Source organism: Lepeophtheirus salmonis, chromosome 7 (genome assembly GCF_016086655.4).
Source record: "Lepeophtheirus salmonis chromosome 7, UVic_Lsal_1.4, whole genome shotgun sequence".
NCBI classification, from domain to species: Eukaryota; Metazoa; Arthropoda; class Copepoda; order Siphonostomatoida; family Caligidae; genus Lepeophtheirus; species Lepeophtheirus salmonis.
In genome coordinates, this window is record NC_052137.2 from 29,477,607 (window position 1) to 29,496,956 (window position 19,350).

Sequence of the window (19,350 nt, forward strand, 5' to 3'; positions counted from 1 at the left end):
AAAACGTCACGGATTGAGCCACGTGTCCCTTCTTTGGAAATCAAAATATGCTCCCTCTAATCATAATGTTAGTCATTCGAATGACCTACTATTAAATGATATTATTAATTAACTTTGATATTGTAATTACTCATTTATTCTATATTTAGGAGTGATGGAACGGATTAATTATATGATGTACCCCTCAATACTTGTTAATTAATCATTTTTATTAAATAATGAAGCCAAAAATTACATTCGTAATATATCGAATTTACCTAATTTAATGCCAATCATTACATTATACTAATCATTAGTACCCTCCCACACTTTAAAATATTCATTTAAAATCTTTCATATCATTTTTGATAGCAATTTGTACTAGTTAACAGCTCTTCCTATTTGTATATTTATAAGGAAAATTAAAGAAAATTCTTAAATACATTATAAATATCAAATTCAAATATAGGTAAAAGCAAGGAAATCTCCTTGAATGAAAGATAAAATTAGCTGATGTAAAACGCAATGATTACATAACAGAAAGGAAAATATGTACATTGCTTTTGAAAAAACAAAATATATCTTAGAATATAACTCTTTCAGATGTTAGGACGTCTCATTAGATCCGCCGTGACAAAGAGGAGGGGGAGAAGGAATTAAACAAGGGAATAGGAAAGAATTACGATCCTCAATTCTACTCCTCCAAGAACTTGATTTTATAACTCCGAAACATATCCTTAAGGTTACTCTCCGTTCTTTATGAGCACATGCAAATGTGCAATCTGGTTTTGTTTGCATCAATGATAGCTTGTATTTATTTGAAAAGAAAGTTCACTCCTCAGAAGTTAAATGATAATAAAAACAGCTCAGGAAAAGAAATTTTAACAATATAATTCCCAACTATTAAACACACTAAAATAACAAAATGCAACCAATTAACGTCCCTAGATATGGCCACTGTCTGCGATGACACGTTTAAAACCGTGGGGGAACAAACACTTTGCTTATAATTGATTCATTTCGTTATGAGGATGCATCAACAGTTGACTCGAACTACAATTAGAACCACTGTAACAAAAATCATGACAATTACTCAAACAAAATATATAAGTTTTTGTTATCAGCTGTCGATTTTTGGATTTCTTGGGGGAATATATTTCGTATTGTTTCTGAAGAAACTTGTGCTCTTTGATTAACCTAAGTTTTCTCATCCAAAGAACAAAGCCATCTTGAGAATTAGAGTCAAAAAACGATAATTAATTAATGAACACTTAATCATTGCAATTTATGACCATTTATTGTCTATAATTGGAGCGACATGATTGGGAATCATCATTACATATGTAGTATTAACGCATGAATCATCCATCAAATACCTTTAGTGTCCTGGAACCACTTAAAACAGGTGTTCCTTAGACCAGGTTTAACATTACCAAAAATTGGATTAAAATAAGCAAACATATCTTCTTCTTTTTTCTTAAAAAAAAGCTCGTTCATATTAGGATCGGTAAAAAATGGGATATCAGTAATACAATTCAAAGAAAAAATTCAACACCAACCCCGAGAGTATTACTACCTTCTTACAAACCCCAAATATTTTAAAAAATCAGAAAATGAAATGCATGAATGAGTACCCATCCCAATAATCAAACACACTTTTTTTTTTTTGCAAATCCTATGCTAAAAAAGTTTTAATCTGAAGAACAAAGACAGAATGTCACTTTCTAACGATTAATTACTTTCATTAATGTTTAATGATGCGTTAAATAATATTTGTATGTGGGTTCATGGGCATCAAATAAAACATGGAACAAAGGGCCTAACATCATACACATTAGGGTGGGTTTTTTCCGAGAGGTTATCTTTTTTCTTTTTTTTGTAAAGTTGTGTAATGCTATAAAAATAATATATACACTTTTAAAATGTATATTTTCCCATATATTTGATTTCTTTTATGAGAATGATTCACTTGTCCCCCTTCAAACTATCGTAAAGATAAGATTGCACTGCTTAATTTTATGAAAAGTAACTATTTACTATAATAAATTATTATTTTTGGAAAAAAATGGAAATGTAATTGATGTCTGCTCTTGATGCGTAAAGATGAAAATAACACAATATTTTACAAAAATACAAAATTTCATTTTTATGGAACTTTATTTTTTTTAAAGAACAAAGCTTGAACCATTTGATTATTATTATAGGTTAAATATACCACTCAAGTTTATGGTCAGGAAACAAATTTTTGACCATAATTGGTTAATATATTTACAAAAAATCCACAAAATACAGCGTGGGAAGGCAATATTTTGATACTAAGATTTAAATCAACTTCATCAAGAACAGTATGTAGGTGGTGGTCCATTGAAATCTGAACACTTACAAATTCAATAATTAATTAAAGTTGAGTGATTGAAATTATTTTTTTATTTCGATATATTAAAGCATAAACAATTAGTTACAAAACAAAACAAACATAAGCTCTCTAGCTTATTTACAAGTCGAGAAAAGGAGACTTGAACGTGATTGACACATTTCCATTCGCGTACTCTAAGCAGTTTGGGTATCTCCAGGACCACCGTCTACGCCGTCAGCAAGTCCGAAACGTTGGAGAGGAATAAGGGCTTTGTCAAAAAGGCCAAACTGGATCCAGACGATTTAAATAAAACAGACCAGGGCAATCTCTTCAAGTCTACGGGGATTTTGGGAATTTCACACAAGACTGTCCAGAGAACTATCAAAAAAGTGGGTCAAAAGAGCCTTGTTAGGATGAATAGGTCACTTTTGACACCAGCAATGAAAGAAATCCATCTACTTCATTGCAAGACTCTTTCGATTTCTTTTGAACTATTTTTGACACTTTTGGGCCTGATGCCACTTAAGGGCCTGATGCATGTCGAGGGGAAGGTCTACAGTGCCCTTCATCCAAACATCAAGGCTATCAAAGCCACTGTCAGTCAGCACCATGACAGATGACTACATCCGCAGTGGTGGGTGTCAGGCCTTCCACTACCGCCTGGAAGAGGGCTCAGACACATCTATTTATAGTATTAACTTTATTGAAATTCTATAGTTAATTAATAAATTATATTTAATTGAAGTTTAAAATTCAAAGTGATTTGATTTTAATGGACCAACCGGTATTTTTAATTTCTCAAAATCTTCTCTTTCTGCTACCACTATGGTCTCCAGTCTGGGCCTGAAGGCCTTGAACACCTGGATCGTGTAGTCTTTGGAGCCAACTTCTTCTCGTCAACGGAGGCCTTCAGGCAATCAACCTTGCGGTGGAGGACTTTCCAGGCCTTGCTCTTCATTACCCCCCTCCATATTACAGTTCCTCAAATCCTGATTTTCGACACACCCTAATATATGTACTTTTCAGGTTTACTTTTATCATTATTAATTTTAAAGTAGCAGAAATGAAACGATGCATAATCTCCCCACGACGGGTTCCTTTGTTTGTTTGTTGTTGTGTTGTTTTTATCATAGTCATTAACCATAGAATGGAATTCAACACACCCTGTTGCAGTCTATGTATTGTACATAGTGTGTGCTTTGGTACTACCAAACAATCACGTATTGTTATCGTATATATATATATTAATAATATGTAAAAAAAGAACTGAAAGTAGAGTTTCAAGAAATAGGAAAAGAAAAAAAAACTATACTCAAAGTTACTTAGTAAGAGGTAATTCTGGGTAAGAAAAAAATACAACATAGGTAAAAAAAAAATCCAAACCAAACTGCTGGCAGGTTACCTTTCAATGCATGATGATATCCTATGGCATGTGAAACATGAAGGTAAAGTGATAAAAGGGATTTCTTCGTACGCCAACTAGATTTCTATTTCTTTTCAACAAATCCCTCAACTAATGGATGTTCTTGAAAGTATTAATGTCTGTATTTGACGAATCTATATTTATTAGTGGTTGTCGGATATCAGTATTTGAGAAAATGGAAGTTCCCATTTCTGTTGAAACTATATTTATCTAGTCTGTGTCAGCAAATCGTACAGCGCCAAGTGGACCTCAATTAAGCCATTATTAGTTCAATTAGTGTTGGATCGGTAAAAAATTGCAGTCCCATAATCAATCCGATCCTACTAAAATTTGTGAAGCCTAGTAACGACTCTTGTCAATCTTTTATGGTCGGCACAACAGCTGAAATGACGTAGTTACTAACTATTGTCCTTTCAACTTAACATCTTACAAGAGACAAAATACCTCGAGTTTAAAGTAGGAGGTGTGTAGCTGGAACTTATGATACGTTCAAGATTTCATTTATAATTTTTTCGTTTTTATATCATAGCTGAGAGTTAAGAATCGCAATAAATATAGCTAGGGCCGTAGAACTCAAAGACCAACATATCGGTCCTTAAAAAGATCTTACCGATAAAAAAAGACTTAAAGGGAAAAAAAGTCTGATTAGGCCAGTGGTTCTTAAACTGGGTTCGATTGATCACCACGGATTCGGTGAGACATTCTTAGAAGGTTCGGTGGAGGTCACAGCTCACATCCAACTCAGGATTTGTCATAAAACGCTCCTCTTGACCAATTAAGAAGGGTTCGGGGTGAATGTTTATATGAAACTGATGGGGTTGAGTACTTCCAACAAAGCTAAGAACCCCTGGATTAGGCAATCAGTCCTAAGATTGATCCAACACTAAATTTAATCGACGTTAGGTTATTTATAAGAAATTGTTTCGAAATTTATCAGCTTTCATACGCTGTATAATTGATTGAGATACGTCAACAAACAATAGCAATGGAGCTAAAACGCAAGGTATTGCAGATCTTAATCTGCGCCCATTATTCTGGGATAAAATAGGTTGTGAATTCCTGGTTGGATACAAACTACCCTAAAGGGGATTCCTGTTGGCAACAAGACTCAGCACTATAGCAACTCAATCTTGGTGCACGGAAAATCTCACCGATTTCTGCCCTCAAAGGGTGTGTCATATTACTCCATAACTAACAACGCGAACATCCATGAATTCACAATTTAAATTTAATGTACAGGGTCAATTCTCCGAAAAAAAATTGATCAAACCTCCTCAAAATGACCCACCCTAACATACATAGGCATGGATACGTAAAAATGCATGCAAGAAGGAACGACATTATATCCATAATTATTCAGAACATTTATATGATGCATCAACACAAAAACCTATCTTGAACAAAAATCAAAGATCATACATACATGTATATAAACGTTCTAATATTTCATTGGCATAATAAGTCAATCAATTATGGACTGTATATATATACAATTTTTTTTTTTTTGAATAGGTTGTGATACTCAGGAATGTTAACCATTGTCTAGATCAGTGCTTCTCAAAACTTTTTATAGCATTAATGAGATCAATACATCTTTTGGTTTTGCTTATATTTTAGATAGTGTTGTGTCAGTGCTTATTTATTCGGGCAAGTCCAGTCTTAGGACCGGTCATACCATTTCTTGGGAATAATAAAAAAAGAAGAAATAAATAAAGTTGAGAGACGTCATCAAGGACCGAACTTTATAAGTTTTTAGGACTAATATGCAGGATTGAATTAGACCTGACTGAGCTGGACTGGACTTCAGTACTAAAAAAAGGACTGATAAAATACTACTTATAGATTAAATAAATATAAATTCGAGGGGGATCTAACCATTCTTCCAGAGACAATATTGCGTAAAGTTTTAAAAGCAAATGTAGAGAACAGTGTTTCTCAAAAGGGCATCAAATTTCATGGTATTCCTGTTTAAAATATATATGACTTTGTGTAGCCTACATACAAAAGTTATGTTTATATAGACGACACAGTAAGGGACCGGTTCATACGAATTGAGAATAATAATAAGTTCAAGTTTGCCCAGACCCATCTCTTGGTTTGACAATTGGATGCCACATGTTAAGCCTACAAAGGAAAATTGCATTCTGCATCACCAGTACCGAGGAAGCCAAATTTGAAGAAACTGTCGTTTTATGTGCTCTTTTTAGCCTTACAAATATCTACTCCTGCGACCTTTTGTACAAAGTAAGAGCTGCTGGACTGAACTCACATGATGTAGGCTGTCGATCACAGTCAATCATCAGGTCTAGTTCTTGAGAAGCTTTTCTTTTTAGACAAATATATATGATCTTGTTGCTTGTTCCTTTCTCTTTGTGAAATCAAATGTAATTTGGGTAAAGTGATGAAACAATGCTGAACCCAGTGGGCTATTTATATGACACGTTATGGATAATGTGAGACAGATTTTTAGTATTCCTTTTATTTATCTAAAACTAATTTAAAAAAATTCCTTTCAGTATGAAACTGCTGATATTAAGTCCTTAGTGGAGATCCCTTGGACTGGGAGCCACTGGTCTATAACCTTTATTTGTCTCCGATATGATCTTTCAATCATAGAATCCATCATATTCTTTCATCATTATAATTTGGAACTTTTGTGATTTTTATGATAATTAGCGGCGTCTCTGAAGGAATTAATCCGAATAATTTGAAATGGATTATTATCATAATTAGAGTAAGAATACAAATGTTAACATCAACAACTCCCCCTGTATTTTTTTTGTATTTTTTTGGTCAGCTACTTATTTGTGTAGAGCCTTTTCCTATGAACATTTTGAGGGCCTAAACAACCATGTTTTATAAGAGTAGAAATTATTTTTTTCATTATTAATATTAAGGAAAATAATGAACTATTGAATGTTAAAATGGAACCAACAAATTAAAGGACATAAGCCTTACTCTCTATAAAAAGCATATCCCTCTAATCAGGGCCGTCAGTGCAAACGGTTCCGGTACGAAAATTGGTACCGCTATTTCGGTAGTTTTTTTATTACTTTTTATAAAACAATTAATGGCAATTAACCTGTATCCGCAAGGTTTGGAGCTAGCTCATAAATTTGATGATTTTTTTGTGAGCTATTAAATACTTTTTTAATGGGAGAAGAGCATAGAAAATTGTGGGGTTACGTCATTGGCGGGCATTTTTATATAACGTAATGACGCGTCCATTACGGGCTTTAATACAAATTGAATATATTAATGTTTTAAAAGATGTGAATAATCTTATACCACTAAAGTAACAGGGTAGCAAACATCCCTAATACTATATAGTCAAACCTGTATTAAGCGGTCAGGGAACTTTTTAGTCCATTTGACCTCTTAAACCAAGTTTTCAAATTACTAACTATTTTTTATTTTAATACTGGTTATGGCCGCTTAGTGCGGGGACACGTATAAAGATAGGTGGTCGTTAGATCAGGTTTGACTGCATATCTATAGTATTAAAATTAGAAACATATTTTTGTAACTGATACAATTACAATAATAATAAAACACAACACCAAACGTACATTAATCATCCATGACACAAACAGAAAAACTGGATACATACGTACATACAACTAGGAGGAGATCAGCCTTTCCTTAAAGAAAATGTACAGAAATTCAATCTTCGTATAATCCTCTTCATGGTGTACTTGCATATATGACTTGTCAACACTAAAGTAAGCTAGAATGATTATTCTCAAAATTGGGTTTGAATTACATTCTTATTCTTCAACGATGAATTATCGTCAATTTCTATCGACAAATTATTCCTATCAACCCTTTGGGCGGGGGCGTCCGTTTTTTAGTATCAATTTTTTGAAAAAAAAAATCCTCAATCTACAGCTGTTCACAAAAAATTAAAATTTTTGGAAAAAAAATTCAAAAAGAAATTGCAAATATTAAATTTAAAAAAAAAAATTTAATATTTAATTTTTTGTGAAAAAAAAAAAAAAAAATCCAAAGCTATTCACAAAAAAATTATAATCCTAATTTTTTTTGAAAAAATCAAAAATTCCTTATTTTTGGAGGAGCTCCAGCCAGGTGGGGGCCCCTGTGGATGCCTCTGTTGGGTGTGCTGCAAATCGTAGAAAAAGTATGTCTATGAAATATTGGACTTTATGCATATATATGAATGAATACAAAACATGTGTCATTTTCTCATTTTCCTAATTAATGTTTAAGATTGTCTTTATCTTGACGCACAACATATATAAAAAAGTAATTAAAAAAATCCAAACATGAGGATGTCCTTCATTGATGGATTTGAATCCTCTTCTTCCTACTCAAGGTTATTATCTATGTGTATATGTAATGTCTATGCACATGTTTGTTACAATGTATAATCTATGCAAAAATAGGTCAAATACAAAAAATAACTTTGGTATCCATCATAATATAATTATACCCTCATTAATTAATAATTAATCCTATATATTAAGTATTAAGCCTTTCATTATGTTTAAAAAAGTTTATGTACTGTATAAATCCACTCAAAAAGGTAAAACAAACAAAAATTAAAATCTGGCTCATCAATGTAATTGTTTTCAGACTCTGAAAGATCTTGTATATCTGAAAGATCTTCTTCTGTATCACTATTGCTCTTCCAAACTTTTTGCTATGGTTCCTTCTTAAGAAACCCCATTAGAGCGCATTTTTAGTACCTAATAATATGTTAAGTAAAAAGTTATGAGCTTTTTTTGCTAGATGTCTTTAGTGAGCTATATGTATATCACGATTAATACATTGCATTAAAACAAGCTTAAAGTATGCTGATAGGTTAGGCGTAAACTTAAAAAAAAGTTCATTTACAGTTTTGTGTTTGGTTAAGTGTGTTACGATGTTAAAGAATGGAAGTAAAAAAAGAGAAAATTCGATATATTCTTCAGTATTACTAGGACCCTGGGTGAAAAGGCTGGCAGACAAAAAAAAATTGTGCTGTCTATGGACCAAAAACAGTATCGAATGCAACAGCAAAAGCGATGGTTCTACCAATGCCGTTCTGGTTATATGTACGTCGAAAATATCGATAAAATAATGGAAATCGTCGAGTTGAACCGGTATATGGTCACTTATTCCATTGCTCAGGAACTAAAAATTAGCCAGAGACCCGTTCAGAACCATCTTAAATCGATAGTCCTAACTTTGTTAACTTTATTGTCTAAATAAAGATGAAAAACGCTCAGAACTTTTTATTTCACCTATTACAATGAGAGGAAATGAAAAGTGACAAAGAAAAGTGAGTACAAGTTTCTTCGGGAATTGAAGCCTATATGAAGTCTACGGGTCAAAATGACCCGTAACAACATCTATGTATGCAAACACTGCATAGTCATTCCGCGACCCTTTAAAGTGTTTGCACCCTACAACATACCCGAATAGAGGAAAAGTAAAAAAAAAAAGAGGATAAACAGTATTTTAGTCAACACATTAACTGAAACGGGTCAAAAAATTAATCCTAACATCACACTAACAAAAGTTAATTGGTGTTGAGACTTCCATTATTGGTGTGTCAATATAAAAGTAATCTCAAACAATAATCCAGAAAAGGATAATATTCCAATTTATTTATTTATTTCATATATAAATACAATATTTCATAGACATACTTGAGTCGATTATAGACTTATTATTCAAATTACTGGGATGAATTAACAATTTTAACTATAGTTTTAAACCTTCTCTTGATTTAAGAGACATATATCGTCCCAGATAAGACTCCTTTCAGTCATAAAATCAATCAATTTATCATTCTTTTATTGTGACAATCAATTCTGACTACTTAAAGTGTCATTTGTGACACACCCAAAGAGTTAATAAGAATAATCCGTTGATGGAAATTTACCATGATTCGTTGAATAATATTAATACTCAAATTTGAACGAATACAGAACGAAGTTAAACCGAATTAATTAAAAATATTCAAGGTCCCGGACTGGTCTAAGATTTCCAAACCAAAGCACATCACTAGTAGTATGCATGTACATTTTGTTAGAGTTAATAAAATAATGAAAAAGGCAACTATTTTTTCCCTGTCCTTTTTAGACTTGATTTGTCCAAGCATCACCAGAGTATGTAAAATATATTGACCCAAAATATTATATCTAAATACATAAATATTCTATGCTTTGTTTGGACATGACAAATAAAGGATAATGATAGGCCTGAGTTAGACATACATACTTGTAAAAAAGTATATGAGAGGATAAAAGCATATTTAATGACATATGGCGGATCAATGCTCTCTATAAAGAACTGTTTTATTTGAAATATGAGTATTTATTTTCTAATCACCTTATGAATAGGTATGTGTGATGTCCCATATAAATATTAGGGTGGGTCGTTTTGAAGGGGGTTGGAAGACTTTTCGGATTTGGAAATTGGGATATCGGGAAAGGTCGTACTCAAGTACAGTGGTTCCCAGCACAGGGCTCGGGGAACACAACGGAGGTGTCGTAAGATGATTTCCAAAAAGAAGAAATAAATTTAAATTGTGCCATAAAACTTAAATAGTGATGAATGTACATATTTTTTATAAGTCTCTTCTGGATAATTTGTAAAAGTATTTCCCAGTAGATCGTACTTCAACTAAAACATATTGGATACGAGGAATCAAGGAATTTTCGGATATGAAAATATTATTTTAGAATAAAAGAAAGAAAAAATTTTTAAAGACTTCTTTTCAAAAAAAGTCATTCGATTCAAATTATGCAGCTTAGAAAAATTTTAAATTTTTGAAATACCAAAAACCATGTTATTTATTTGCATAAAATTCATTTTAAATCTATATTTCAATGATAAGTGTAGAGATCGCAATTTATATATCCATATATTTTAAGGGTCGATCCCAAAAAAGCTTTGGGAACATTGGCTGAAAAGTAAAAAAAGAAAGAATGGTTGTTGTTGTTTTTCTCGTTCAAAATTGGCTTTTTTTAACTTTATGGCACAGTATCAAGCCATTACTTAGCTTGAACGGTATTTTTTACTAACAAGAAGCAATGTAAAAATAAAACATAATTTTTTTTTGATCCATCGTTTTTGAAATAACAAAAAGTAGCGTCACACTTATCATTAAATTTTATCAGCTGTCTTTTGAAAGTTGATACTAACTGAAAATGAGGTTAATTTTAAAAAAGAACTCGCCCTATTTGTGAACCCCGGGACTTTTCAGCACATGTGTTATAAATACAGTTGGATAAAGACAACTGCTATTTTTCAGATGAAAAATTGACTATATCCGTATTTTTCTTGTATTCGAAGTATATAAAAGGCCCACAATTTTTCTGATACTTTTGTAAATAAGTGATTTTGAAAAGCTCTATATCGAGACAACGCTTGTTTGATTAGATCCTGTTTTTGACAAATCACGGAGGACTTTTAGCACATTTTAAAAGCATAAGTGTTTTTCTGGAGGCACCTATGATATATATGTATCCGTATTGATTGGGAAGCAATGTGAAATGCATTTAAAAATAAACATTCGGAACAAAAATGTTGGCGACAGTTAAAGATTTGTACCTACGTATAAAGGAAAAAAGAAAAATCCTCATGGGAATTCTGGATTCTTATTAATTCCTATTAAAAAGGGAAGACTAAGTTCACATTATGCGGATTTTTTGCTTCATATTTTTTCCATGCAAAGTATTTTAGTTATTAAAAAATTGGTATCTGAGATAGCGATGACTATAAGTGTATTTTTCTTATATCCGGATTTGATTGTATTTTGTATCAAATATTATGAGTTCTAGGGAGTGAGGGTTTCGCCAATAAATAACATACACTTTTAAAACGTCATTTTTTCATATACATAATGTATTTCTTTTGTGAAGAGTAATTATTGGTAGAAAAAAATACAAATATTATTGTTTCGCGCTCTTGATGCATAAAGATGAAAATAACACAATATTTCACAGAAACCCCAATTTTTTATCCTCCAATAGAAACAAAACTTGAATCATTTGATGATAATAGGTTAAAAATACCCTTCAACTTTCTCTATGGATCAAATTTCACATCATAATTGGTTATAATGGTAGAAAATATGTGAAAATCCACAATATAAATATGAATACGTTTAATTCGTTCTGAAATTTGGCCGTGACACGTCCTTTACAGTATGATGAAATAGGGATTTTATACCCACTCTAATAAATACATGTCCATTTTAATTAGCATCCCATTCAACATATGTACGTATCATCCAATATGAAGTAAAAGCTTTTTTTGTAAGTATTGCTCTTGTTGTTGTTCCTTGACAAGGTCATTTATTGAAAGAGTAATCATTATATATATTTCTAGGATTTACACACATTAAACTCCTTTTATTTATGAATATGATTACTAGAGAAAAATAAGATTTGATAGGGAGTGTAATTTGAGAGAATCTAAGCTAGCAAGGAAGCAAGTAGTAGTTGTTGTAAGCAACTACTGATGATTCTCTCATTAGAAATAGTATACCTTCTAGTTATAACACCACCTACTCTTACTAGTATTAATTAGGGATGTATTGGTCATAAAGATTTGGACTTTTTGTCCAATCTCGTCCTTTAATTTTAAAGATGCTTCCGAATCGGACGCTATAGGCAGGGATCCACACCCACCCTAGCTCACTAGTCCAAAAACCAGTCAACTTAGCTCAAAGCGGCCTGAATCTAGTCCGTTCGGCTACGTAATGCAGTACCTTAAATACCGCATATACACAGGCAATTTTGGGTTCAGATTATGGGTATTACCTTGTGTCAACGTCACATACGTCGAATAGACATTGAAAAAAAAAAATATAAGTGTTGTTTTTTAAAGATACATTTCGTAATATTTCCCTTTCTGTGTAGTTTGAAAATATGTTTAACAAAACTGACATTTCTAAGTGCCGAACACACAGTAAATTTCAATTCCAGAGCCAACCGATGTAATTTACATATTCCGTATACCATTTGGTTCTTTGTTTCTGTTTGGACAAAACAGTATTCTATAGGGGTTTCCCTTCGAATCTAAGCCAAATTAAATATTTCCGATTACATACCAAGACTAGGCCTTTATTGTCTAAAAATGATTCAATATTTGTGGTATTCTGGGATCGTAAATTTTTCACAGGGCTAATTTAAAAAAAAAATGACTAGCCCTGTTGGCTAGTGGCTAATTTTAACGACCGTGGAGCCTTGCCTATAAAAACTGTTTGGCGTATAAGAACAATAGCGCCTTCTATCTAATTCAAATTTGACATAATCTCATTTTAAACACTGAGAGGAAGTCAAATTTATGTCAAAAAAAAATCAATTTACAAATTATTTCTTGAGATATAAACATTCCTTTGAGCAAGGATTTTTCACATATGAGAGTGTTTTTAGTCACTCATTGAGTTTTGCCGTGATACTAGCGGCCTGATTCTGAAGACAAGTACATAGATAAGCATAGTTTGCTTGAGGGCGTTAGTGTAACGTAAGATCACGTCAAATGTTGTATACCCCCACTCTACGATATCCTTTATATTTTTTTGAAAATGAAGAAAAAAGAAAGATATATATATTTTTTTAAGATTATTTTAGCATAAATACACTAACAACAGCGGACGCCATCCCCGGTCAAACAGTCCCTATCACGGCTCCCTTTTTGGAATGAACAAAGATGTAGTGAATTTCCATTTTAGCTGTTTTCTTTTATTTTCATAAGTTGACTCTAGTATGATTTAAAACAGTTGACCCTTGTATTTTATGAACTCATAAAAGGCATTACATAGGATTTGGATTTATCTATTAATTTATATCAATCAAGGGGGCTTCGTTTAGAATTTGTGTCATTTCATACTCGGTCATTGATAGTTATTTTGATAAATTGTTCAATTCAATCTATATAATAATTAATAACTATTTTCTAAATAATAATCTACAGTTGGATACAAGAAAAAACAGACAAGATCAGCTCCCCTATGTTTTTTTCAAATATTTACTTTCCATTTTGAGAGTTGAGTGGATATAAAAGCTAGCAGTGTAGATCAGAACAATAGAGGGTTTTACATGACGTCAGTATTGTTGATGTCGTCCATTTTAAGACCTAAACAACCAAGTTTTATAACAATGAAAAACCTTTAAATCATTCATTTTAAGAAAAATAATCATTGTTAGATGCCAAAATGGGGCTAATGAATAAAAGACCTTAAACCCTCTATCAAAAATATATCCTCCTAATGCATATTTGTAATATATCAGACCCTGTATGTGTTATAAATATGTTATTACATCTTTATACAATCTTATCCCCATATTGTAGATAAAAATTAACTATTACAATGGAAGGAATGATACATTTTTCTCTAATTATCACACTTTTCTAGACTCAAATCGATACAGACTTAGACATTATAAACTGAACTTTCAGCACACATTACTTTGATTATATACAAATATGATAGTTTATCATTGACATCAAGTAGTATTCAATGTAGATGTTAAGTTTTTTTTATTATTGATACAGCTATGAGGCCTAATTTAGACTTTTATTTGCCCTTAATTAAATATAATGACAAAAAATATTCCCGTATTTTAAAGAGAATTTAAATTTACCAAAACTAACTCAAACGGTTGATACTTTAATATAATAAAAGTGAAAATGATCCCTTGTAGAGGGCGTTTAAGAATGTATTACTTTTTCGAGGACCGATAAGTGGGACAATGCCGGTTAGAAGCCCCCTATTAAGGCCCAATACAACCACGGTATGAATAGTACTACTCTCTGTTAGTGTATTTTTATAGCAACTATAAATTCATGGAGGAATAATTGGATATAAAACTTTTACTTTAGCAAAAAATCCCTTGTTCTGCGAAAGTGGTCGTCATTTCCCTTTAGGCGCGTAGGTGGGAGATTTAACATGGGAGAAAAGAGAGAGAATCCGGTCAAACAACTAACAAAATTGATGATAAAAATATGACATAAATGCAAAAACTATTTTTATTATTTAATCATGAAGTATGACAAAAAATCAGATGGAGTTTCTCTTTGTGAATGGAATGTTAGAAACAAAGAGTGTGGATGGCCTTAAGGCCACAAATTCTTCATTTCTTTTGCTACGAATCTGATTGAAGAAGTCATTCTATAAATAGCTTCATAATTTCGTTTATAGAATTCAAGTGATAAACTCATTAGGGAAATGAGGATTTGACCCCTTCCTCTGACTTGAGAGTGGAGTTGAGAGGCAGGGAGGGCTGAAGCGGAGAGGGAGGAAATGTACTCAAGCGAGGAAGGGGGAGGGGGTGAAATGAGGGGAAAACGACTCCTCGCATTTTCCCATACTTCTATACGAAAACAACATTACATAATTGCATCCCAAAAGGTCATTTCACTCCTGTGACATCTGCTCCGAGGAGAACAACTCCGGGCATTTTCTCTCTCTTTCTTTTCCCTACCAATGACGTAAGAGGGGGTTCTTACTTTCCTTAATATTAAATCATAATTCCTTTCATCCACTTACCACTACTAATTTTCCTCATTTTGGTCCAACTCTTCTTAAAATGATCCTTAGAATGATCAGAGATAATTCCACTATACAACACACACTTTTTACTTCACAAATCCACACTTTGAAAAGCACATCACGATCTGCAAATTAACTAGAACTACACTAGCAAAGACTTTTAAAGATCCGCTCCAGACTTCCTAGCAGGCCAGAGTCCACGCACACAACTAGATCAGGGATAAAAATACGTAGTCGTACTACAGATCGAACAAGACTCTCTCAATCACAGGCGCGCGCGCGTACGTACACATTAAAGTGGGAAGGAAGCTTCACTCAACGCCGCGCTCAAACTTCTCCGCAGACACAAAGGAACACAAAAGTGTTCGTCAGCACGATATTATTTATATAATATTATGTTGTATTTCTTCCCATATATGTACAGACATGAGACATAAAACATTTTTCATATCATGAGGCACTCAGATATGAAAAAAAAGGGCCCTTTAATAAAAGATTCTAATCATGGATTGTAAATATGTATAGGCAGTATTGAGTGCTTTGTAGCTACTTATCTCATAATGAGTCAAATATATATTATCATAATAGAAGGTACAAAGCAAAAGGAGTGCACGTAGTACAACATACATTGATACAATAATAATAACATATTAAAATAATAATTATTATATATCTTTAAATTCTGGCATTTTGATAAATACACAAGCGGGAAATTCAAAAGTATTTTACCATTTTTTACGAATTTCGAATAGGGACTGTTTAACGTGCGGAACGACATGTCTCCAGATTCATGGTGCTAGTATCGCGGCAAAACTCAATAGGATTTTAAAAGATAATTATGACTGAAAACATAATATTATGAAATGTGAAAAACCCCAGCTAAATACAAAAGTTTATATATGACAAAAAAATGATGACACGGAGTAATTTGAATTTTTCGACAAAATTTGACTATTTCAGATTTTGTCAGGTTTTGATTGGCAATACATTGTCTATGACTAAAGTATAAACAGATCCACATTTTCGGATAGGCTGGGATGTTTAAACACAAGTAGTCTGATAAATTTTGGGTATTCGAACTTTCGGATCCAGATCTGAAACCAAAATCAGACGGATACATGTATGGAATTTTACCCCAAGTTCGCACCCAAAAAATTTTAATCCGGATTAACATTACATTTTTAGGGATTACTGATGCCGAAACAATTAATAGTACAATTGTATTAATAATAGAACATATTAGTAGTTATTATTACTAAGATTATTATGATAACATTGGACACTTCGTTACTTTAAATTGTATCTTGCAACCTCTTCTTCGGAAAAGAAACAAAAAGAGAACCCAAAATCAGTTGGTAGTTCGGCATTTTTTCCCAACTACTGAATTAGTTTTAAATAATTGTTAAGAATTGTTCATTGCTTAAAAAGAACTAATTCGTATCCAACCCATCAGTGTTAAGAAAAAAAGAAGAAACATCGATAGCTGACAACCAAATAAAGTATACATTTTTGTGTTTGTGAGCTAGGTAAGCCCGTGTGAAATAATTACAGGATACAACCGTTTGTGTAGATGTCGTTCCAAGTAATTATCAAGATAAATACGAGATGTTATGTTCAACATTGGTAGATAGTATTTTTTTTTAATAACTTGGATTAAGTATTAAGCAATATTTATGTTTTTAAGATCCGGAAAATCTCTCGTATCTATTTTAAGATCCTTAAAAGTTTGAGTAATCACAGCCGGCTGGGTTTTTGAACTTTTTGAGTAATACAAGTTTACTTATAACGTACTATGGATCCGGGAATACGATCTATTCTATATCAATCCATGACTCCGTGAGGATATCAATTAGTTTAATTAGTTATAAAAATCGTAGGAATTGTATTTTCTAAAATAAAAAAATCCAATACCCAAATATTCGGCCAAAATTAGATGCTCCCTCAAAAAAAAATTAGTTTACTAATATCTTAACCCTGAAAGAACCGTTTGAATATATATGTTCCATTTCAAACCCATGTGGGTCTTATAAACAGAAATAACTTGTTGAACGAAAGTTTTACAACTTGAACAGTAGAGTACTATTTCATATTTTATTGCTCACTCAATCATTTAACAAGAAATAGGCTTACATAATTGTGTAAATTGCAAGGAATGTCAGTGGAGTTTAATTGCATCCTGTTCCACTAATTACTCTACTTCTAGGTAATCTATGAACAAGAAAAAATTAAAATAATATGTAATAGCATTTAACTTTTTTAGCCTGAGCTACTAATTAGTTCACAAAAGTGAATAAATTTGGATTTTTTTTTTAAATTTTCTCCCAGTTATTTAATAAATGACGCATATTTATGCTAAAAACATATTTAAAAGAAATTAAAATTTGTCAGAAAAAAATAATTTGGTAGTTATAGGCTTATTATTAATATTGAAAGGGTTTTTATTATTATAAACCTTGGTTGTTAAGGCTCCTAAAATTGACGACTTTACCAAATCTACTATATAGAAAGTGTGTCAATTCTATTAGTATGCCACTCATTTTCATAAGTGGGGATGTTGAGCTTGATGGTGGAAAGGGAATCCGGAATCCCTATTCACGACACCCATCCAAGCTTTTATGACTGTTAATAGACAAATAACAAACTTATTTCCCATTCAAGTCCACAATATTTTGATTGTGAATATTTTAGTAGGAAGTACATGTGTATGTCTATGAATTGTGCAATAAATCAATAAAGCTTTGTATTGATTTCCTTCCTTTGTGTGTGTGTGTCTTTTATATATTCCCAAAATCAATGTATGTAAATAAGTATTAAGTACTATCATAATTTATTCGTAATTATGTAGCATGTAGTAAAAACCTCAAAAACAGGGAGAGATTGTTGATATAAGATCTACTGGGGACTATTGGACTACTGAATAAATTCTCATTAGGAAGATAAATGGTCCTTTTGCCGTGAACATTTTCGCCGGGGGTAATTTCACCCCATACATTTTAGCCTCTGACAAATTCGCCTCTTTGTGATTTTGCCACATGAAATATTCGTCAAAAAAACTATTGCGGGACCTTGTTCTCAGGGTGATTACGGGTCTGATATCTAAATTCTTTAAATTTCATATAGAGTCATTGTGCAAGAGGAGAAATGAATAGGGAATAAAATGTAAGCATCCAAATTAACGGCGGCAAAAATGCTCGCGGAAAAATTACCTATATCTTCATTTGGGTCAATTTAAAAACGGTTGAGAACTCTTGCTCTAGAATATAAACTTGAAATTTAGATAAATTAGAGTAAGTGAGGTTTCTTAATAGTTTTATTTAACCCTCCATGGTTATTTTATATAAGTAGAAAATATATGTCACAGAACACTGTTTCTCAAAAAAGGTCAAAGAATATATATTTTATAAATAATAGTCATACAAAAAACTTGAGATTTTGTTAAATTTTAAGAATTAAAATAATTTTGATACTTGGATATCTTGTTATTTTCTCAGGTGGTAGAATCACACTGCAAAAAAAAAAATGAGAACCACTGCACCATAGCAAGAGAACTCCATAATATGAATCGTTTAAAATTACATATCAAAAGTAATAATTATCCTCAATTATTCTCAAGAGTTTTGTAAATGAATGCATTTATTTATGAATTAACCTTTACTCATGGAACTCTTCATAATTCATCACACGCTATGATGGGGAGGGAGTCTTATTTCCTTGGAGCATAGTAAATACAATTAACAACAGAAATTATTTCACACGAAGGTAATTTCCTTACCATTTCCGTATAGGCAGAGCAACAAAGGTCTAGGCCAGCTTCCAATTAATGTCCCTAGAAATGAATCCCGTATAAAATAATTATATTTCATATAATTCATGAGTCCATTGGGGATTGATTATTCCCATCTCATTCAAATCCTATAAGTTGCAGTCATTATGCAAAGAGTACTTTTTAAGCATAACTTAATACTTCAATTTGATGAAAAACAATCAGAATTTGTTTTTCTATTAGTCTTGGGTTTCGGATTGTCAGTACTAGAACTGATTAAAAAAAAAAAAGAAGTGAAATAAAGTTGAGTGATGTCATCA

At 32.1% G+C, this 19,350-nt stretch overlaps 1 protein-coding gene across 6 annotated transcripts in view; it reads right to left on the bottom strand.

Moving 5' to 3' along the window:
- The window catches only part of ckn (CRK like proto-oncogene, adaptor protein), a 115,118-nt gene that overhangs the window by 81,618 nt on the left and 14,150 nt on the right, over positions 1–19,350 (bottom strand). For 2 of the 6 annotated variants that reach the window (XM_071889860.1, XM_040716294.2), the window contains exon 1: positions 15,265–15,624. The exons of 3 other annotated variants lie outside the window; for them this stretch is intronic. In XM_071889860.1, coding sequence (XP_071745961.1) covers positions 15,265–15,283 — 19 coding nt within the window. In that variant the 5' untranslated portion in view covers positions 15,284–15,624. Of the gene's footprint in view, positions 1–15,264; positions 15,625–19,350 lie in introns of those variants that run through there. One more of the 6 variants, XM_040716296.2, reaches the window with a different exon arrangement.